The 23,954-nt window shown below is 38.7% G+C and overlaps 1 protein-coding gene across 1 annotated transcript in view; it reads left to right on the top strand.

Annotated features, from left to right (window-relative positions):
- Window positions 1-23,954, top strand: part of NCKAP5 (NCK associated protein 5) — a 347,717-nt gene that overhangs the window by 269,019 nt on the left and 54,744 nt on the right. The window contains exons 11-13 of the mRNA XM_053982988.1: window positions 15,738-15,842; window positions 19,271-19,459; window positions 19,923-23,767. Of these exons, the coding sequence (XP_053838963.1) occupies window positions 15,738-15,842; window positions 19,271-19,459; window positions 19,923-23,767 (4,139 nt within the window). The remainder of the gene's footprint in view (window positions 1-15,737; window positions 15,843-19,270; window positions 19,460-19,922; window positions 23,768-23,954) is intronic.

The raw sequence follows: 23,954 nt of genomic DNA, 5'->3' as shown, positions 1-23,954 counted from the left end.
AATTTTCATAGTTGGGAAAGTATAAGATAATATTTCTAATCATAAGATTTACAGTATCCCTGATCTTAAACTATATTTTCATTGCCTTTTTATTTCCATCATAAAAATTCTACTTTATCAACCCCAGAACCAAGCAGGGAGATCTCCTGAAGCATTTATTTTCTCCTTGTGTTTCTCTGGCTGAATTACTTATATTTATTACTCATTGGACCATCCACACTGTTCAATTTTACACCTAAAATTTTGCCTAAAATTCTACAGCACAGAGTGTTGAATTCTCAGGTGGTCAAGGTAAATAATAATTACCTTGTGATGACTGCATTGGTATGAGCCCTTTTAATAACCTGACAGCTCTGCCCTGATGTACAAGACAGAGTGTGGCTGTACAGGCTGTGATGGAGCCTTGCACCACTTAGCAGGAAGGGGTAAATTGCAGCAACGACATTATTATATATGGGAAGAAGAAGAGGGCACTTAATTGCCCTAAGACCTGACAAAAGGAGATGGAATGTCTGGGCTCAGAGCCTGACCTCTGGTGCAGACATCATTAGGCATGATGAAGTGTGAATGCAGGAGGTTAAAAGTGAAGTTGCATTGCTTTAAAGCAATGAGATCTGTGTAATATTTAAGTGTTTCAGAGAGCAGCTGTTTGAGGGTTTGAAATGAAACCTAAAGATGGTCACACACTGTTAGGGAACAGTTTGTCAGCACTCCAAGGTACATTTCAGTAAGTGGATTGTTATATGCTGGGTAGCAGGAGAATTTCCTTCTCACAGAAGTCAGGTGCCTGCAGGCTGTCGAGGGAGCAGGCAGACTTGATACCAAATCAGCAAATTGTTTTTAAAGTTGTGAAAGTCCTGCAGCTGACCTGCATATTTGCTTATTTCACATTTATTCCTCTGTATTCATCAGATTGTCAGGGCACTCCTTTCTGCAAATGTTCAGGAAAGTTCCAGCTCCAGAACAAACTCTGTCCTTTTCTCCTCTGTAAACATATAAACATATCAACATAAATAAGTTTTGGCAGCATCTGTAGTGAACATTTCCTTACTCAGAAATCAGGACTGGTGGCTTGAAGGAGAAATTAATTCCAGATCTGCTAATTTCTTCAGCAGTAATTGAATACTGCTTGCAAGTTAAGACAATCTCCAGGGCTGTATCAACAGAGAAGAAGGTGATCATTTAAATGTAAAGCATGTTTGAGATATATTAAGTTTAAACTAGTACATTAACCTTTATCCAAGAATTACATTGCTAGCAGAACCCCTTGTAAGAAGTGTAAGAGTGGATTTTACTCCATTTATGGTTCTCAAAAGATTTCAGGCCATTGCCGTGCTGGATTAATTTGCCAGGTCAAGGCTACCAAAGTGCACAGTTAAAGTCATGAAGATCCTGCCCCGGGATCTTCATGAGCCATCAACCTTGCAGCCATGAGAAATGGTAAGAATGCTTCTGTATATCAGGAATCAAGACAGTGATCTAGTATGGAACACTCAAGTTTTTTGAGAATTTTAAGAACAAATTAAAGAACATTCTTCATGTGAGGATAGTGATGTCATTATTTCCGATCTTGCATTATCTCAGCAAATTGCTCCCTACTTACTATTTGTTCCATGTCCTTACTCACCAATAATATCTGAGAAGACTGAAATACAAAACTTTGAAAGTCTGTATTTCATCTCAGCTTAAATCATCAACATGTAATAATACATTATAAACCATTTTTATTACTTGCCCTGTTTGCAGCTCCAAATATATGCTGAAGAAATATTACAGAGATAAAATATTTAGGAGAGCCAATTGGTTAGATAAATGGGTGACCAAAAAGTCAGTGATGAGGGAAAGAAAGGAAACATCCCCTGTGGAAACCCAGGGCACCAGAAATATTTCTCTGTCTGCTCTGGGGAGCACTGACTTTGACCCTCATTCATGGAGAAAACTTCCAAAGCCTCAAGGTAAACCAGAAACCACAGAAGTATAAAATAGATTGCAGAGATTGTAGAGAGTAGTGTAGTATGTCACATGGGTGAGAAATTTAGGTTTTAGGATTTTTAGTATGTTATAGATGGGTTCAAGATGGAGGATATAGGGTGTTGTCTTGAGTTCCCTTCTTCTTTCTTTTTCTTCTTCCTCTTCTTGGGTTTAGGTGTTATCTTGTAATTGGGTAGAAAAAATCCGCATTGCTGGTCTTTAGGGGTCAGTTATTGGGTTAGAAAGGAAAAGAATTTAGGTGTCACTTCCTAATTGGTAGCTTAGTTTTTGATTAGACTTAAAAGGCCTTGAACAAGAGATTGTTGGCCATTTTTGTGCTGTTTTTCCTGCACACAGAGTCTGGTGCAGACAGTGTGCTGAAGTTTTGATAAGATAATAATAAACAGAAGCTGAAGACCGAAAAAGTCCAATGTGTCTCTCATTCCTGACACAGAACTGCTCCAGGAGGGTCTCTCCTGCCAGGGGAGCCCCCAGCGAGCTGCCCAGCTTGGGACCTGCAAACTCACAATCCCCCTTCTGGAGAAACTCGATCCAATCTCCCTAAGCCATATGATTTCTAGTTTTGAATGCACAGCAGCAGCACAATACCTGAAAGAATTTGGTGGTGTATCTGATATGCAGCCAGCCCTGGAAGCAGCTCCCGGATAGGCAGGCTGACAAAAGAACACAAAAATGTTTGTTAGAGATGGTGGAATGAGAGGAGAGGTAGGGCAAGATCCCTCACAACAGATCAGACCAAAGCAAAGCTCAGTGAGAGGGTCAGTGGAAAACAGTATTTTAGTATGAGGAGCTTAGATCAACCAACCTGCTAGGCCTGCTCCATCAATAATTTGTGTTTTGGTGATTTACCTTCTTGTCAGACTGTTGTCCCTTACTTCAGCAATTCAATTCTTACCAATTTGCTCTCAAACAAAATCAAAACATTAACTTAAGCTCCCAGGGGATGTAGATCTGATGAGAATGATAATGCATTTAAGAGAAAATTACCCCCAGCTGCTCAGCATTTCTCTGTCCAAGTATTTTAACTAGCCTGGAGAGGTTCCACAGAAAACCAGTGAAAGGTTTTCCATGTCAACACAAACACGACATTCTGTGATACAATTTTAAATAAATAAATTTCAACTACCGAGTATAAAAATGAGCAATTTCCATTATCCTGATAAAAATAAATTGCTACAGCTATAGCAAAACCAGCAAATCAAATGAGCAAATAATCTTCAGGAAAGCTACAAGTGATCCTTGGTGAAGTATTTATGAATGATTTTGACTGAGGAGAGCAATATTTCTTAAGTTTTGAAGACACATAAAGGCATTATTCAAGAGCAAAGAGAGTATTTCAGAGTAAGCACGTCTCAAGAGAATGGTGGGGCTGTACTGATGTGACAGGCCTGGACAACAAAACTGAGATTTTACTGCCAGTTGTTAGATAAAGAAAAATAAGCAACTGACACTGAATGAGCCAACAATTTTTCTTTATTCTATGCATAGATTTTTATTGTCAGTGATGAGCCACATGATGGCAGGAATCCAATATGGCATTTGAAACCGCAAGTATGTGGACAGAGTAATTAAGTACAAGAATATTGTTTATGTTTTTTCCTTTATTCTGTGTATTCCATATGGGAATAAATTTTGAAAAGGAAGGAATTCCACCATAGGAAAGAATATTGCTGTATTCCTTTCCAAACCTGTCCTGTGCTTCACTCTTCATAGACATTAAAAAGACATGCTTTTTTATTCCATGCAGTTATATTTAACCTACAGTAATGCTTAAACTGTGGCTGCTCTTTCAGCCTGTTCTGTTTGTTGAATGTACTAACAAGATTTATTAGCAACTTTCCATGTGAATCCCTGCATAAATGGTCAAGTGTAAGTACAGAGGCTGCTTAGAGACGGATTGTGAACTTAGTGAAAACTCTGAGTTACTCCTGTGTTTCTATTCTGTGTGACCAACACATCCATGTATTGTCTGATATATTTCTGGTTTTGCAGTTTGCAATTTATTTATTTTCATATATAGTTCTATTTGAGCCAAAAGTCACTCATTTCTAAATGGAAAAAAATTTATCATGGGCATTCTGACAGCAAAAATTAGCATGGATTTGTTTAATGTTATCACAGTATGTGATGTGGTACCTACATGCCACGTGTTACATATAAAAGTACAAGTTCATATCATCAGATCAGCTTTTAAAGCCTCCCCCTTTTTGGATTTCACAGTGGAATAAAATAGTAGCCTCTGCAAGTCCTGCTTAAATGCAGTGTGCTCAAACAACAGGTGTGCAGGGTAATTGTTTTCTCATCATGGTGCATATTTCACACTCTGTAACTCCCAAATGGAATACCAAAAGAATGTATAAAATTAATTCAAAGATTTAAAGGGCTCTGTCTTGTGGTAAAGTGGGAATCTATTGAAATTCTAAAGCACTACAGAATTATAACCTTTATTATTACAGATCTATGATTTTCTTTTTATTGTGCTAATGGAGCTAAGTATGTAGTTCATTTTTATTTTCTTAAAACTTTGAGATGTAAAGAAAGGATAACTGTGTAAAAACATATATGAAACAAATAATAGATAAAGGGTGAATTTCGTCTGTTATTACACTCAATTCATATAAAACCTCATTTATATTTTACTTTATTACTGTGGTTTTGTTACTGTTATTTAAGTGCAGTGGCACTTTGAAGAGGTGAAGCAATACAGAATCATGGCTCTTTTTACTGAGAAGTAGGTGTGCCAATAAGTGCTCTGCTTCATAACATTTAAATTGTTCAGATTATATCAGGCCAGTGTGAATTGCTAGTAATGTGAAATTACACATTCCATCAAATGAAACAAACTAACATTATGCTAAGTGGGTTGAAACACATAAGGTTACTCAATAGGTATTTTCTGTTGCCATCTGTTATGGAAAAAATAATTTTCCTCTGATATACTTTATATTTTTTGTATATTCTTACAGATACTGCATGTAGAAGAATTAGATAATTAGATATAAAGTGATAATTAGAATAAAATGTTACTCATAATGAATCATAAAACACCTAAGGAACCAACCCCATCTTTTAATATTGAATTTTACTAATGCTCTCCTTTGTTTTCCAAATGACCTATCTTCTTTAATGATAGTTTGGATACTGGTAAGATTCAAGTTCTCATCCAAAGGCCGTGGCACTATTGACTAAATCTCTGTTGATTCGCTGAGAATGTGAAATACTGTATTGCAAGATAAAATCAGCACGAGGTGCTCAGTGAAACTGAAGAGTCCATTAGTGCCTTAACTCTTAAATTACCATCTGTAATCTCTCTTGATAAGGACGAGCTGAAAGGAAAAGTTACCTTTGCCATTAAATCTTTAACAATGTGATATTGACAGCCTGGAGTTTTTCTGTATTTTTAGCATCTTTAGACTGCATCCCTGCTCCTTTCTTTCTCTAGATGTGGGCAGGCTGTGTTCCATTAGTCACCAAGTGATGTCTGGGTGCAGGAAGGGGCACTGATTTGTCTGTGTCCTGTGTGCATCACAAGGGCATCTTCCACATTATGAATTAAACTCCATCTTACTGCATTAGAAGTATGGAAAACAGACTGCCAAAGTAATGGCATCATGAATTAATAGCAGTGCTTTAGAAATCTCAAATATACTCCCACTCTTCAGCTCATCTTTCTGGTATACAATTTCAGAAATGGGCTATTTAATTTCATATTGTTTTGATCCTAAATTTTTATATTCAGTTATATTTTAAAAGCAGAAATGCTCAATCTTTTTTTTTTTTAAGTTTCTGTTATTTACTATTAACTGTTTTTCTCTAAATAAGCCTTGTGTACTTTTCCTATACAGTAGATGCAGGCACAGACACAGATCTAGGCACAATTATTATGAATTATAGATGCTGCAAATCTGAGCATGAATCAGAGATTAGCATTGTGTTTTAGAGGCTCACTTAGATTTATTTGACTAAATGATCCCTAGGAGATCTTGACAATAATTAGAAATATGGGTACTCTCTGCCCTGTCACCAGTCTTCACCTGGTACTTGATCCTGGGGGAATAACAAATGGATTTAACCTTTCATTTAGGTCTTCAGGTCCTTCATTCACATGGGACCAGACTTTCAAGTGCTCAGGCATTGTGCTGAGCTCTTCTTAAAGTCTGGCTACTGCCAAAATGGGAGCTGATCCCTTTAGAAATTCCTATATAATACCTCCATAAGCCCTGCTTTTATCCACAGTGAGAAAATGATCAATTCACAAGGGCACAGTTCCTAGTCAGGAGCTGGCTGGCACAGCTTCTTCTGAGCAGAGACAGCTGCTGAGAGGGTTTGCAGCTCTCAGCCACCTGAGCCACAGGTAAAACTCCCAACCTGGGCCGGGCTGCCTCTGACTGCAGGGTGGCATAGGGGATTTTTTCATGCCATCCCATGCCAGGCCTAGCCCTAGCCCTCCCAAGGCCAGTTCAGGTCCTAAATAATGCTTGGAGGGTACAGTTGGAGCCTTTCCTTCCAGGAGCACAGCTTGGCCAGGAGCTGTGAGTGGCAATTCTCACTGTCCATCTCCTGATGTTCCTGCTGGCTGGGGCACAGGAGGGAGATGCAGATGAACATGGGCAGTGTCCTCAGGCCATCCATGCACCCTCCTTGCTGGTACCAGCACCAGCTCTCCCTCCTCACCCAGGCTTCAGCCTTACCTGGCCTGCATGTCCAGCCCGATGCTGAGATCAAGGTTTCTCATCACTCCAGAGTAGGCTGGTGGAATTCCAGAAGGCTACAGCCAAGGTTTGAGCTGCTTGTTGAGATCATCAGGTCTCCAGAGTTGTCCTGTGTCCTACACAAGCCCTGAGATTTTGGTGTATCGGGATAAACCTTGAAGAACTTGAAGTGCCATCTACAGGTCTTGTGGTCAGATTTGGGACTTTCAAGAATGAAATACCACTGGAAATGCACACTTACGACTATCTATAAGTTTTATTTCTGAAAAGCAGTAGAAATTTGGGAAGCCTATGGGGTAATTCCTGTCCTGGCAGAAATTCGTTTTATTTCAGTAAGAGAAGTGAAGCCAGTAATTCCTACCATCTGGGAATCTACCTACTTATTCTTTCTAAATCATACTTTTAAGTAAGTGCTTTGAGGAAAAGGAATAGAATCAAGTACCTTGTATCCAGGTATTCAAGAAAAAAAGTCTCTTCTTATTAGAAAGTCTTCTGTTAGAGACAAAAACAATGCATTAGAGTTGGGGAGAAAAATATGCATGTAAAAGCCTTAAACTAACAATAAAATTATTTCTTGCGACTCCCCTCCTACTTTAAAGCTCCTTTCAATCCACATGACATTTCGACAGTATTACACACATAAAAAGAAGAGGGTGGAAGAATAGAGTAACTTTTTAATGCATAATACTGAGGCAAGGAGAATATGGCTTGTTCAACATTAACCTTGACGAATTCGTGCTCTTGTCATTTAAATGAATGAACCTTTCCAGTGCCTAGATTGCTGGACCTTGGGAAGCAGCAGTGAGGAAGGATTGTAAAGACAATGCCTATCTCTTTTAAGTTTTTTTTTGGTTTTTTTTTTTTTGGTTTTTTTTTTTTTTTTGGTTTTTTTTTTTTTTTTGGTTTGTGTTTTTTTTGGTGTTGTTTTTTTTTTTTTTGGTTTTTTTTTTTTTGAGTAAATGAATGATTTCAGTGAAATCCAAATAAGGATGGATCTGTTCACTTGAGTCCCCCGTTCACAGCCAATGGACTTCCCTGTGAAACGGAGCTTGCCCTCCTGGGTTGCCATGTATTGATCTAAAACATCTTCCCTGAGCCTTCTCTCTCCTTTTCCTCCTACAGGCAAAAGATTAGTGTTAGATAATAGTATTAATTTTCCAGACATCTGCACATGTTTTAATAGCCTTTAGAAGGTTTGAAATGGTTTCTGTTTGACCACCACAGGGCTAAAATGCCATTAAGACTTAGATTGTAGCAATACATAACAATCATGGCCCTGTAGTTCAACCTGGCAATAAAAAAGCTAATTTATTTTATTGGAGATTTAAATTAATGTGATGAACTCCTCTCTCAAGAGGAGCTGTAACACCACTCTCTCTAAGAATATCATGTCCCTGCATATTCTCAAAACCAGATGAAACACTTATGACAAACCTTGTGTATGTATTGTGTGTGCTATTTTGGAGGGTTTGCACGTGTGTTTGTGTGTCCATATCAAACTCCTACTGTTCCTGAGACCATTTTTGTTTTTCTGTTATATCTTCATTCTGAGCCTCTTTTCTTCTGTCATCTGGCTCGTAGGCTCAGCAAGAAAAAAGTGATTAATAAGGCAGTCTCCAGTGTTTGTTTAACACCTTGAGATCTGGAATTTTCTTGTGGACAAAAGTTATTGCTGCCTAGGTAAACTCAGTTGAAAATTGTTTTTAAAACAGACCTATGCATTAATAAGGATATTTTTGAAAATCTGTGAAAGAACTCTTTAGACTTCAGACAGTTATCATTTCCAGCTATATGCCAGAGGAAAGCTTCAGCTTATCTCATTATAAAGTGATAAAGCAGCATCTGATGGCAGCAGCTTCTGTGATAAAATGATCATGGCAGCACTGAGAGCGAATCTAATAAGGGAATTGATCTGTAGATTTCAATTCTGGTAGAGCCAACATTGATCAACATAAATGTCAATAAGAAGATCTCACTGAGGTCTGCCTAATTCCTTTAGATTATTTTGGGGCATAGTCAGAAAGTGAATGTGAAAATGGATTTTAAACTGTAGGAATCACAAAGGCAACAACCAATGTTATGTTGTGCTATCACTGGCTGTCATTGTATGAGCAATTTAGCAGCGTGTTGAAATTAGTGAGGATCTTTTAATCATATAAGGATTGATAATGTAAAGACTGTTGCAGAAGACCTTTCTCCTGTGTTTTTATATTACAGCATTTCTTAAATACAGTGAAATAATAAAAACCAGCCCACCTTTTTACTGCTCAAGCACAGATAGCCTGTGTAGGACATGCCAGAAAAGATTAATGGTATAGTTCTTCACTGTTGCAGGAATTCAGTATAAAGTTGTTTCTGAGTATAAAATATAAATTCAGTATAAAGTTGTTCTTTCTAGCAATGCTGAAGTGTTAAAAACAAAATGGTTTTGTTTGTGGACAGTGTAACAACAGCAGGCGTCAGGATGTGCAGAATGTGTCCTTCACTCTTTGGTGTTGCCATAATTCACAGCGCCTACGTGGTGCTGGCCCTCATTTAGCACAGTGGAATTGACATACTGAGTAGTGTTAGATCAGTGGGAAGACATTTAGAAAAATAAGAGACAAAATACAAATATGTACTTAATAAAAGACGTCTCCTGCACAGCACTATTCTCACAGCATGGCTGCTTCACCATACTCCAAGGAGTCTTCCATTTGCAAGCTCATTGAAAACATTTTTTTCATTAATTATTCACATTCTGAGTAGCTGATTACTGGGTCATTGATGTAAACTGTTGACTTTACAGTAATTACAAGCCACAGGGAACTTTATACATGCATTCTCCTAAGAAATTAAATTAGCTCATTTTCATATTACTGCAATATTTACAGACTCCTACCATAGTGCCATTAAAATGAGAACTAATACTTTGGAATCTCAGAGCTTGAATACAGTGATAGACATATAAAATGAAAACTGGGATCAGAGGGGATTATTTTGTGTCTTTCAATGTAACTTTTATTTAAAGCAGTTTATAAAAATTAATAAAAATAAGGATTTGGAACAGGAGTAATTTTAGCCTTACATTAATGTTGTCAACTCTCTGAAGAATACAGAGGGATTATGCTATTTGTGTTTGTACATCAAATGCTTGTTTAATACCTCCCAATTTATACTCTAGAATATAAGTTTCCAGCCGTTGGAGTTACTTTGGGTCTAATTCACTGAGTTTTGCCATCTCTGGATCTCTCAGTAGTAACAGAGAGCTGCAAGCTTGGAAACTCTGCAGACAAATCAAACTTTGTTTTACTTTCTGTGCTGGAATTGCCTTGTTAGCAGGATTTTCTGATGTTGTTTTAGCACCCTAATCTTCCATACAAATGTTTCTAGTATCATATCCTTGTACTTTGTCTTGGATGTTGCCTTAGTCTCAATAAACTCACCCAGAGGATTTGCCAGCAAACTAACAAACCCCTGTTAATTCTGGAGTTGGATTTAAAGTCTAGCATCTTCTGCAAAGCCTTTTTAGAAAAGTGTTCCTAGTAGGAGGGAAAAACAACAAAAACAGATGGAAAATACCAAATTAGAACTTCCATGGAAGTATTTTTATTAGATTAATGGAAAATTTAGATTCACACAGTGAATTTAGATTCACTTAAAATTTAAGGACTAGCTGAAAACTTCCTCTTTTTTTTTTTTTATTTTGTACTAAGAACTCATTTAGCTTACTGAAATGAATTTTAAAGTTAATCCTTTAATATTCACTTATGTACAGCACATCCTCCTATCACCACTGAGCAATATTGCATGTTTGTGATTGTTTCCTGTATTTTAAAGAGCTGAGGGTAGGATCAATAAAAATCTCCAACTGTTTGCTCAGACCATTGTAAGAGTTATCCTGGGGCTCACTTACTATGTGTTAACCCTTTCCTCCCACCAAAAGTACCCTGGAGCAACACTTTATAATAACCCTGTAGCAACAGAGAAATAGAAAAACTAGCTTAATGTGGCACATTGGCTTTATAATCAGAAGCTGGATGTTCCTGCCTGTGCAGAGCTTTATTTATAGCTTTTGGAGGTCTAAGTGATGCACACCTAATTACTTTGTATTAGGGAGGAATATTTTAAACAGTCAAAGGGTGTTTGTTTTTCACTCCAGTTTTAGCCCCAATCCTGTAAATAGTTAAAAATGGCCCAACATTAAGAGAAAGAATAATTTTCATAGAATTGTGGACTAGTTTGTGTTGGAAGTGACCTAAAAGCTCATCTCTTTCCAACCTTCCTGCCATGGACAAGGATACCACTCACTAGACCTGGTTTTCATTTACTAAGCAGTGTCAGCCATGAAGTTCCGCTTATAGGAAGTGAATGGTAGGAAATAATTCAGAATTTTCTATTAAATAGATAACTTCCAGAGCTGGAAATAATTATTATACTTTTGGCTTTGTGATATCAATTATATACAATAGCACATCAGGCATTTCTGTGTGTACACAGTGTGGAGTTGGAAGTATTTTCCTATGTTGGTGATTATTAGAATTAAAAAACTGGAAGCATCTTCTTGCAGCTTTCACTTTTGCTTCATATTTGGCTGGGTTTTGTTAACAACCACATGTTCTACTCTCTTTAGAAGGCAGAATTTCCATATGTCAAAAAAATATATATTCCAAAGTCTTATTTGTCTAAAGGCAAAATTGATTTCTACTTTTGGAGGTTTTATTATTTTTTCCTTAACTATATTTCATTTTCTTCTTAATTGAGAAGTTCACACTTTGTTTTTTGAACAGTGCATGTTCTCCCCTGGGTAACTTTTGGTGGGATGGGTGAAAGATGTTCTCATCTCCAGCTGAACCTCCCCTCTGAAACGTATCTAATGACTACAAAAATCAAGATTTTGCTTAATGAAATATTATGCTTCTACATAAACTGATAGTATATAAATATTTTGCCTAATAATATTTTTTCCTTCTATGGCCTACTGCCTTTATGGTGAAATGGAAATGTGAAGCTTTTCCCTGCCAGCCCAATTTCACTGTCTGGGCTACAGAGGGAAGCAGGCCAGAATGTGCCTGCTCAGGTTTGTGATGCCCTGAAAAACAGCACAGACAGGAGAGGGCCACACACACCAAACAAACATTTACAGCTCTGGCATGGAGCAGCAGGATGAAAATGTCTCCTTGGTATCTAGAGAGAGAGTTTTGTGAATGATAGACTTTGGCTCATGTGAGAAAAGCAAAGCCAATTGATTTAATAGCAATTAACTCATCCAATATTGGAGAGCTGTGTACTCTTTGGCATAATTCATTGAAAATTGTTCTGGCAATGCTGCAGACCATTAGATGTTCAAAAATGAGATGGGAACTGATAGATATTCTGCAGAGCTAGAGACACAATGGTTAGGGGAGTCTCTGTAATATTGCCTTGTGCCAGCAGGTAGTAGCTTTCTTTATCTTCCTAGAAAGTCTTAATAAGAATGCTGCTGGGGGAGGGGGAACTGGCCTGCTGGTTGATGGATTGGTTATCTGCCTGCCAGATAATTGTATTTCCTATTGCACTTGATATAATAGGTTTCCACCTAAATTATCAATTACTTTGTTTTTATTTTTCATGTGGGTTACAGGAGTTAATCTTGGCATTGAACCACAAAGGGCACTGCCTTTTCTGCATCAATCTCACAGGTGAAGGAGGAGCTTTGCTGCTGTTGGTCACAGGCATCTGCAGAGAAGTCCCCTCTGTTCTGCCCTGGCCTCTCAGCACCCCCTTTCTGGAGAGACGCGGATCCAGTCAAGCTAAGATGTAATAAACTTTTTAGTCCACACCTGCCCTGTGGTACTCAGTACTGGGTAGTTTCCAAGAGAGATGGCCCAGTCCATGCTGTATTCAGATCCACATGGATTTTCAGGTCTGCAGCCCAGTGATCCTGATGCTTTTCTATATCCAGAGGGGTCCAGGTGCTCCCCAGCACCTCTAGTATTGCTCATTTTCCCCTTATCATTATATAGGGCACCAACAAATGGGGCAGATAACTTGGATTTATAGTTGTAACTCTTCAGTTTCATAGTTAAGTATTCATTTAAACTGATGTGATCTCTTCTATGGAAGTCATTCTGTGCAGTGGCCTGCCTTTTGTTGCATTGTGTTATGATAGCATCAACAGTGATTTTAATACTGTACAATTTTCAAGGCAGCAGTAACTCCTTGATCTACTTATGTGACTGTCATTTGAAAACACCCATAAAGGACACAGTACATTTTGTGTATCTGAGAAGAAATCAGAATGAAGATATGTAGTTAGCACAATCTGTTACTTGATTTTAAATGCATCATTAATGAGGTTTTTTTAACAAATGCTAGAGTTTTCCCCATTCTTTAATTAGACAATGGAGAAGGAAAAAGAAAAATAAATGAAAGAGTAACATTGTTTCTTATGCTTTTCTTTTCTAATTGGATGAATTGCTTCTGTGCTGTGTGTTTATATTTAATTAATGACCTCAAACTTTATTATGCTGTTTGTTAATGCTAGTCATTGTTCTGGCCACCTCTGTTAGTTTATTTGCATATGTGTGGGGAGGACTATTCCCAATGTGATGATCTCATTTGATACAGAAATATAATCACATTATACATCTCGAGAACACACTTTCCTTCTTTGTTAATCATTTTAGTCTGCTGATTTGCCTTTGCTACTGCAGTTTTAGAGAGTCACTGAGTTTAACAGTGACAAAGGTGACTCAAACACAGCATGACCCCTGTGCAGCCCAGCCCCTCTGGTCACTGGGGAGGGACCCCCAGAACCCTGAGCTGTTTCCAGCTGGGCTGTGATTAATCACTGATCAAAAATTGTCTCTGATTTCTGCCTGTTCTGACTGATCTCTGCTCTTATGTCTGACACAGATTCTGTATTCTGTAAGTAACACTAAATTTCATTGGATGATGTTGTAGGGGAATATTTTGTTTCCCGTAGTGAAATGTTTATATGTTCCCATTTAAGTAATAAAATGGGGAAGTGGAAAAATGAGAAGACAGTATTACAATTGTAAAATTCCTTTAGCACTATTTCTAGGATCCTTTTTTTCTGGGAAAATACGTTTTCACCTATAAATGTTCATCCATCTCAGGTGTCCCCAGTCATCATCTCCAAAGCACAAATCTGACTATTGTAACTTCCACTAAACTATCTCAGGTGACTGGTTACCCTGGAGAAAGTAATTAATTTGTCTGCAAACCACTTGTTCACAGCACTAGTGACTCTTGGGTCTGAAAATAGTGGGATTCTCTGGTGGCTCAGTGATGCAGTTGGAATTATTGTCAAGAGGAACAAATGTACAAAGTCAGTAAATCTGTGACTTTGGGCAGGCATTTTACCTAGAGTTTAAATCTTTAACAAACACCTGACAGTAATACTAGTGGTAGAACTTTGAAAGGTGCACACTGAATAACCAGGCATCACTGATATTAAAAACACATAGCCTGGATGTATTTAGTATTTGTAATGAAAAGTATCTTGGATACTGAGTGCTTGCAGCAATTTATTTAATCTATTCAACAATATATTGAATAATATATATTTATACAGAACATTGATAATTGAAAATATTTTCCATAATCTCTCTGCAACAGACAGTACCTCCTTAATAAACCTGGATGAATAAGTAACTCTTGAGAAATGACTCCCAAATTCATAATTAGAAGTTTTTTAAAAATTTTCCTAGATTGCCTGGAATAGAAGCCTGAAGCAGAGCATGCAGATAACAGAGGCTGTAGGAATGGCTGCCTGCTTTGTTCTCTGGCAGATTAATTTCTGCAGTGGGTACCCAGAGAGCAGGCTAGGGAGTAGCTGGGTGTAAGACACTGTGTGGTTTGCATTTCAGGGCCCTGCAGAGAGCTACTGCTACACTGTGTGAAAGCTCTTCTGGCTACAGATTCTTTTTCCCTCTTTGGCCAGTCTTTTTGGATGGACAGGGGCACTCACACAGGCTCGACAAATCTCCATGGTTTGTATTCCTCAGAGTCCTCTGGCAAAGCACCTGCCAGGGTCTGCACCATTTGTTCCTCCAAGCTGAGGGGGGTAGATGTGGTCTCTTAAGCTGTAAGACTGGAGAATTAATGGGAAAGTGAAAAGAGCCTGATCCAAAGTCCTTATTTCTTAGGTTTTTTTGGTTTTTTTTTTTTTAGTCCACTTGCATTGATTTCAATGGACCCTGAATCAGATCCATACTGCCTGTTACATGGTGTGTTGGCCCAGGACTAACAAGACTACAGATATTTTTTCTTTTGAAGTCATTGGCTGAGGCATTCACATAAATCATGGATTTTATTGAAACTGCAATTAAACCAAACCAGGCTTAATGCAGACTGAAAGCCCTAGAATTAGTGTACGGGTGAACATGAAGGGAAAGGCACAAACTTAGCCATCCTTCTGAGCAAAACTGAGAAAAACTGTGTATATAATCTAACAGCATGTGAATATTAATGCACAAAATCCTCTGAGTCCCCAGTTCCCTGATGCAATTATTTTCTATTCACATTAATTGTTCCTAACAGATGACATTAATGACTTTGAGTTAAAATGTGTGCAGAGGAGGCCTTCAGCAGATCAATGCTGGTTAAAAATAGGGTCACTTTTGCAATCATTCACGCAAGGTATAACAGCTCGTAAATAAAACAACATTAACATGTTGATTGATTTATAAATGTTAATTTTGTAGTTCATTTTTATGCTTTTTTCCTGAAACCTGTCAAACACTGTGGATAATGGTGGGACTCATGTTCATTTGTTATTGTTGTGTGTGAAGTAATGATAAGTTGCAAAGCAGTGACTAGAAGAAAAAGTAGAGTTTGTTTTGGATGAAGGATGATCTGTCCTCCAGACAGGAAGTCTTGGACAAAGTAAGCACAAAGAGCAACATTTCAAATTAGAACAAATCCTCTTTTACCTCAGGCTCTTCATTTCCCTTGAAATTTAACAGCAGAGTTTGGAATTTTAAAATGCTGATCTGCTGAATATCTGACAAATGCTTATGCTTTGCTCCTTCCCTTCTGTCCCCACAGAAACTCCATTCACGCATCTTGGACCTCTCATCTGGGGATTTGCTTTCAGAAGTAGAACGAAACCGAAGCCTGGTGCAAGTTCGAAGTGCTGATGCTCAGATGCTCGTGAGTGTTTGTGCTGCCCTTGTTCCCCTCATCTGGAACCTCCTTTTCTCCTCTGAAATCTGGTGTCAGGGAAGAGCCATAAAGCTGATCTCTGAATTGAAACACTGTTGAGGCAGATAACAATGCTTTTACTTCCTTCTGTTCTCTGAAATTCAATATTGTGTGCTTGGTTGATATAGTGAGCAGATAGTGTCACTCTGTGCAAAAAAAGCATAAATCTTAGCAATGTCCCCGATACACCTTTTTGGGTATTGATTACATCTCAGAATCTCTTGAGAAATGGTCAAGGAGCTTTTTATTAAAGCCCATGCCCATATTATTCATCCCACTTTTATGATATATTATGTATGAACTTTTAAAAATTCATGGGCTCTGCATTTTTTTTTTTCAGACAGGGTGAGCTTTGTGCTTATTTGACAAAACGTTCACCAGCGTGGCTTTCATGTTTCATTGTCAAAGAGAAAAGTAGCTTAAAAAACAAAAATCACATACAGGGAAACAAAGAGTACAAGAACAGAACATTGAACCTGTTTGTGCCTTTGATGTTGAAGTATAGTACTGTCAACAAAAATGTAATCTCCGTTGTAACACCTACTTTAATGAAAAGGCATTGTTTCAAAGATTCACAAAAATGCTAACAACCTTTTGCATTATATTTAATTAAGCCTTCAGGTTAAGTTGCTCTAATATAGAGTTTTGTGTCTTTAATGGTCTGATTATTTCAATTTTCTTTGATTTCTAGTGAAAATTACATTTTTAAACTGTAATACTACATTCAAGCCTTTTTACTCTAATTTCATTAAAGGTAATGACTAAAAAGTCATGATTACAAAAATTAAAATTTCACCATGTCAGTTAATAGACCTATATGCAAGTTAAATGTATTTAATTAATGCATCATAAACATGCTATTCAAAGTACTTTCTTGAATAATTTAGAGAATAAAGGCAAATTGAAGGGGAAAACTCCATTCTCTTAAGTGATCTGAATGCTATCTAGAAATTGAGTAGATATCCTACTTCGTAGTCTGGAGTGACATGATATTTTTTGCACATTTTCTCCTCTCTTAAAGATGATTACAGTAATATACTGTTCTTTTGCTTTGCTTGGATAGCTCCATTTTTTCCCATTGCTGAAACAGTAGGACCAAATGCCTTTCTCCTCTCTTAGGTGCAAAGGAAACAAAGTGAGAGAGGTTGGAGAGGCTCTCAGACTAGCTGAAGATGACAGGAAGGCAATACTTGTCACTGTGCTGTGATCTCTTTCCTCCTGCAGGAGATTCTTACAGGAGAGGATTTACAGGCATGCTGTGATGGCTGGGACACAGCCCAGTATAAAGGGCAGAATTCCACATGACATGTTTTCCCAATGCCAGAGCCAAAATGCAGAGGAATAGACAGAACAAGCAGCTGCTGCCCTTGGCCTCTGTACAGTCACCTTCCCCAGGAGTGACACTGCCACAGCTGAGGAAGCTGATGGCAGGGGGTCTCCCAGGGGAACCACAATGTCAGAAATAAAGACTCATTTGTCTCCACAAAACAACAAAATTCACTTCAGAGCCAAAAATACAGGCATCAGCCTGCCTGTGATGCTGAAAGATGTATTCTTCCCAGAGCCACTGGATTTAAAGGCTGCTCCTCCTGCATCCATTTGACTTCCTAGGAGAACATGTACCGATAATTCCCAGAGGTGAAATGTGCTCTTGGTGCCTCTAAATGATTTTCCCATTCATAGGTTTTGCCTGTGACGAAGAATAATGATTTGCCCTGTAGTTACGTTTGTCAAAACCTGAACATTATGATGTCAGCTGAGCGATGAACAGCTGTACTGATGAACTCCTCAGCAGTAAAAATTCTGCTCTCTCCCATTCAGCTGAGAAAAGGTTCAACCCCAGTAGTAATAAATGGGAGGAACATGGGGGAATAAATGGAAGAAATTAGCAGAAGGCCAGCAAACATGTCAGTGCATGAGAAGTGCTTACAAACTGAGTGTTGTTCCAAAGATTTCCATGAAGAAGCTGTGTCTAGGGCATACACAGCCTTGATAATTTTTTTATGGATTCAATAACTTCAGATTTCTTGTTTCTTCCTAAGTGTAAATTCTTAATTTAAGCAAAATTAATTTGAAGTCTATCTACATACAAAAATCAATAAATATTGTTTCAGTTTGCCTTAATGAAATCCAAGGGAAAGTTTTATGAAACGAAGGCACAGAATCATAGATTCACTCTGGATGGAAAAGACCTTTATGATTAAGATCATCAAATCCAACCTTTCACCCACCACTGGGTAGAAAGGTCCCATGAGATCAATCCCACCACTAAACCACATCTACAGGTGCCACATCTACACAGCTTTTAAATCCCTCCAGGGATGATGACGCAACCACTTCCCTGCTCCATTGCTTGACAACTCTTTTAGTGAAGGAATTTTTCCTAATTTCCAATCTCAACATCCCCTGGCACAACTTGAGGCTGTTTCCTCTTGTCCTATCCGTTTCTACTTGGGAGAAGAGACTGACCCCCACCTCATTACAGCCTCTTTTCATGTAGTCATGTCTGGTGTTCCTGGTAATTAAAATGATGTCTGATTCTGTAAGGAAACTGGAGAATAGTGCAAGCACTTAACACTAAAGAAGCTCCAACGCTGTTAGGCTCAAGAATATTAGTTTGAAAACAAATTAAAGGCATCCTAGCTACTCCTACAGAGGTTTAATATTTTACCTAAAGTGCTATCTACTCTTCATTACTCTCTTCCTCAAAGCTGGCACTTAGTCACAGTCAGCTGAAATTGCATTTGGAAAGAGGCGATAACTACACAAGTACTAAAGGCAGCCATAAAGTGTCAATAAATTGCATAAGCAAGAGGCTTCAGCTGTCTGCGAGCGACACGAAGATGGATTGTCCTACGTCAGAGAGTTTCTTAGACAAAGCTTTGAACTAGATAGGAAACCAAAATTAGACTGTAATGGAGAGATTCCATTCTCAGTGGACATTCCGCTCTGGATACTAAATTAATTTACCTTGTCCAGGCTGTGCAGCCTCATCTGTTACATTGTGGGGCTGTAATGCAGTTGTCAAGATGTACTTGTATTCTTATAACTTTGTTTTTTGTATCTTACCGGCGCACGCTGCTTATGTATGAAGCATAATTCAAACAGACTCAGAATAATCTTTACAATAAGAAAAGCAGAATGCTAGTCCAAGACTAAAGAAGAAAACACTGAGGATTGTGGCTTCTTTTCCCCTGACAAATGAAATTGTTAGCAATTTTAAATTTATTTTTCTGTATTAAATTCACCCGACGCTAAATTGCGTGAGAGGAAGGTGTAAGTGGCTTACTTGCATTTTCTTTGCCATTCTTAATCAAGGGGAAGTTAAATGATCATTTTCTCCCCATAAGATATTTCAATTTTGTCTCATAATTTAGGAATGCCAGCAGAATGTGAAATCCAGCATACCTGTCTTGAAATGCCAGAGTCAATTAAATGTGACAGGCTCCAGCCACCTGTATCCTCGGAGCAGCTGCAGTAGCAGTGAACTCTCCCTCTCAAGTGCTTGCAGTGAATATTCCAGTGGTTCCTCCTATACTTGGAATGATGGAAAGACGAGTAAAAGGGTAAATCAAATTAATTTTCTTCATGTATTAGTTTAAGTTAATCTGAAACAAGATTAATTGAAAAGCTGCCTGTTTCAGAAGTGTTTTTACTTTTCTCTCACTTTTATATTGAAAGCACTTGTCACTAAACTATTACCCCCCATTTAATTTTTTTTAGTGATTCCTTTATCACTCCAGCTTACTTACAGTCTCCTCATTTGTTCAGACATTTATCCTACCTTTCATAGTCCAAACTGCTCTTCATCTTAATCCTTCCATTCATATTGTTCTTTCTACAGGTTTTTAATGCACTGCAGCCTTCACACCACTGTGAAATCCTTTATTAAAAAAGAACTTTGCTATAAATAGCAAAGAATGGAATGGAATGCCCTTATGCAACTCCTCTATCTCCTTACCGAAATGGTAACACTTTTATTGACAGCACTTGTGAGTAACACAAGTGATTTTTATTTTCTTTTGACAGTCATCCATGAGATGGGATAAAAGAATAAGCATCGGTTCTTCGCTCCCAAGCAACCTCTCAAGTCCTGCAGATGATCTACCTCCAACTCGTATCAAGGAAAACCATATCTTAGAAGGGCTGAAAAAATTGCAGGAGCAAAAAATATTACTTGAACCACCTTCAGTAATATCAAAATGGGGTTACAAAGATTGCATGAACTCCAACGAAGGAATATATTCCCCTGGAATTAAGTGTGGCGGCCATAATGAACAGACTCACTGTAAGCCAATGGAAATGGGAAGTGTTTGCATGGAACACAACAAAACTTTCTCTTATGATTCAGATTCCCATGATGATGCAGATGATGACTCTTCATCCTTACTGTTGCTGCAGGAAGTTCCAAGCAAAGACTGCAGGACCTATTGTAACAAATTAACTCATAGCATTTCTGACAGTCTCTTTGACTGGGATCCTGACAGGAAACATTTGCCAGAAAGAAGTTCATTTTTTAATTCAAAGGAAAGACCTGAGAAATTGACTAGTTTTGTCAGCGGATTTCAGGCAGAAGTAAAATCATGCACCAGAGCAAAGCTGCCTGAGTTACAGTTAAATCAAAGCCATTCTAATATGGGCTGGAAGGATTTTAATTTTCAACTTTCAGACACTGATGACAATGAAGTCTTGGATGAATTGCATATAGAAAGCAGTGATGAGAAAAGTCCCTCAGATTTATTAGCAGCTCCCTTTCCTGAGAAGTATACAAAGACCTCTGACTTGCTCAAAGTCACAGAGAATTCTCAGTTTGTATCTACTGACAAAGAAGAGAACCAGATACCTGTTCACCCAGACATTAGGCCGAAGCCATGTAATTTCATTAAACAACAAAAGGTTATAAAGAAGACCTCTTCTGAAGAGTGCATTACGGTAATATATGATGCTAAGGATGGTGAGCCAATTGAATTCAGCTCACATCAAACTGGAGTTGTCACTGTAACAAGAAATGAGATTTCAATCAACCAGCCACAAACTACGTCCTGTGCGGAATACACTGAACTTATACCTCAGGGAAGAGCTGATTTGCCGCCAGGACCCAATGCTAGAAACTACACTGCTTCAGAAAGACAGGAAGATGAAACTGGGAAAAATACTCTTGAAGATAATACAGGGAATAAAAATACAGCTGTCCCCCTGACCTGTGGTGAATCTTCACGCTGTGGAAGGGTGACACAGCAAAATACTTCACGACAGAAACTAGTGAAGCCAGTGTATGATGCATCATACAAGGCCAATTCAAGCTCCACTGTGCATGCCGGAATCAATCAAAAGCCAAATGTAACTAAAATACCCAGCAGATGTAAGTTTTCTCCCCAAAAAACTCTAATGTCTGAGAGTGGGGAGGCACCTGTAGCTCTGTCAGTGGGCCCCACAGCCCTTGAGAAATCACCTGCTCTGCCACCTGTAAAGCTTTCAAGATTCAAAAAGGCTCAAAGCCCACCTCGTCATTTTGATTCAAAAGTCGAATTTCAGGTTCCAAAGCCCCCTGCCCATGCCCTGCCTGACTTGAAACGTCCTGGCAGAGGAGATGGGTCAAAGTATCCAAAGAGTCAGAGCCCAACATCACCACTGTTGCCTCAGCACTTTATAGAGCCCAGTAGCTATGGGGAACCTCCAACCAGAGACTTTCATTGTGATTTAGCTACTGTAGAAGGCCGGTCTCCATCCCCACCCCTTCCTCCAGGCAGGTCAACATCCCTGTTGATTCGACCTAATTATGCTAACTCTCCACCTCTAGCAGTAAAGTTAGGAGGAGCTGGTCCCACTGAAACAGCAAAAAATGTACTGAAATCATCTCCATTAAAAGGAACTGTGAACTCTGGCCTTCATAATCAATCTAGTCATGAAATGCAAGCAAAAAATGTATCTTCTGGGGCCAAAATTGAATTATCTTACCTTCAAGAAAATGCAGAAGGAATTATGCAAAATAAATGCACATCTCAGCAATCCCACAGTGCATGCCAAGGACTTTCCAAAGTTTCCACAAAGCAAGTCTGCCCAAGAAACCCTAATCAGGTGGGTCTCCACAGGAATCGTGAGTATTCCAGCACAGATTTTCAAACAGCCAGGTCCTTTTCTCTAGGCTGTCCGTCACTGGAAACAACTCCTTCACAAGACACCTTTTCCAGCAAAAACAATATTTCCAGTGACAGTGGGTTGGATCAGCTACAAAAGATGCCAAACATTCTGCCCACAACTCCTCAATGTCATACGACGAGCACAAGTGAGCCTTTGCTATCTCAGGTAAACAATTTCCCGTCAACGCTGTTTCATGCCAGTGACGCTGCACACGCCTCTCAAAACTCTAATGAGAGAGGAATGAAAACCCGTCTCCCTGTAGGACTGAAATTATTTGTCAAATCTCCCCAGCTTCTCCGCAAGAGCTCTACTGTTCCAGGGAAGCAGGAAAAAGACAGTATAAATGCAGCTTCCAAAAGTAATGTGAGTTCCAGGAAGCACAAGCAAAGTGAGTCGGTGTGTGTAACCACCAAAGGTGCAATGGATGCGGAATTAAAGGACTCCAGGTCTGATACTGAAGTAAAAAATAATTGTGCTGTGGGACTTAGTATGGATACAGCATCAGCTCATTCACATGAAAGCTGCAACTTGGTGGTAGACAGAGGAGATGGATTAGAAAACAAATTAGTTAAGAGGTCTGTTTCTTCCGGCAACAAGTCGCACTTGAAGCCAGCTCTGGGTATGAACGGAGCAAAAGCTCGTAGTCAGAGTTTCAGCATCCACACAGGGGAGAAGCCATCTGCCCCTGTGACTGAAGGTCTCGGGAAAGTACGGACTCAGATTATCACAAACACTTCTGACAGAGGGAATTCTCTAACGAGGCAGAACTCAACCATGGAAGGGCTTCAGATCAAGGCTACTCCTGGGACAGCAGTGGCACCAGAGGCTCTTTTATATACTACTAAACCCACAGAAAATTCTTGTCCTAGACAAGGCTCTCTTGGAAATATGAGTAGTTGTAATAGCCAGCATGGAAGCCCAAGCAAATTGCCCTTCAGATCATCTCAAAAAGTAGACCAGTTTCACAGCACTTCAAAATGTGATGGAAGCAAACCATTTTCTCAGAAAGAGGCACGCAGTCTATCTGTGCAGAGTGAGAAAAGCACTGAAAGCTTTAAGCATGAAGCTCTAGGTAAAAAAAGTGTTCTGTCAGCAGAATTGGAGTTAGAAGCCTCGGCTACTGTATCTTCCAAACAAATTTTGTCCTTGCAAAGCTTTGATGGAGTAAAGTGTCCTCATAAACTGGAAGCAGCAAGGTCACGAAGACAGCAAATGTCTTTAAAATTAGCAGAAACCTCTGAGAAGGTTAATGATCTTTTGAGCTCACCATCTCTGCAACCTACAATAGAGGAAAAAGTCATGTTATGCATTCAAGAAAATGTGCAAAAGGGTCAGGGACAAACCAAATCCCCCACTGTGGAGACTAAACAAAAGACTGGGCCTTCTATAGCCAGTTGGTTTGGCTTCCGAAAGAGTAAGCTCCCAGCACTGAGTAGCAGGAAGATTGATGTTCCTAAAACTAAAGTGGAAAAAAAGGATGCAAAAGTTTCAGGATTTGGAATTAAACAGGCAAAATTAGAGAGAAGAAAAGAAAAGAAGAAAACTGAGCAACACTCTGAAATAGAAAATCAAATTAACAGGAAAGCTGACAATGGTGACATTTTGGCCATGGAGAGCAAAATTGTAAAGCCTTCCCAAGACTGTCCTGGTGAGATTGATTGTGAACAAGTCAGAAGTTCTACCCCAGCTGCCTACTCACCAAAAGACAGCTTTATGAGAGAGCTTTTAAACAGGTAAAACTCCAGAACACAGTTTGAGATGTGTTGATGTCCGTGTAGCTCTACAGATGCCCAGATGTGAAGTTCAATGTATGTTCTTTTTGTGCTAAGAAAGCACAGCAGCAAACAGTAGGTGCACAATTGGGACTTTAATCTCTACAGGAAAAAAAAAAAAAAAAAAACCAAAGCATTAACATTGAGA

The sequence above is a fragment of the Vidua macroura genome, chromosome 7 (genome assembly GCF_024509145.1).
Source record: "Vidua macroura isolate BioBank_ID:100142 chromosome 7, ASM2450914v1, whole genome shotgun sequence".
Classification (NCBI taxonomy): Eukaryota; Metazoa; Chordata; class Aves; order Passeriformes; family Viduidae; genus Vidua; species Vidua macroura.
Note: the sequence above shows the minus strand (reverse complement) of the source record. Positions and strands in the feature narration are given on the sequence as shown.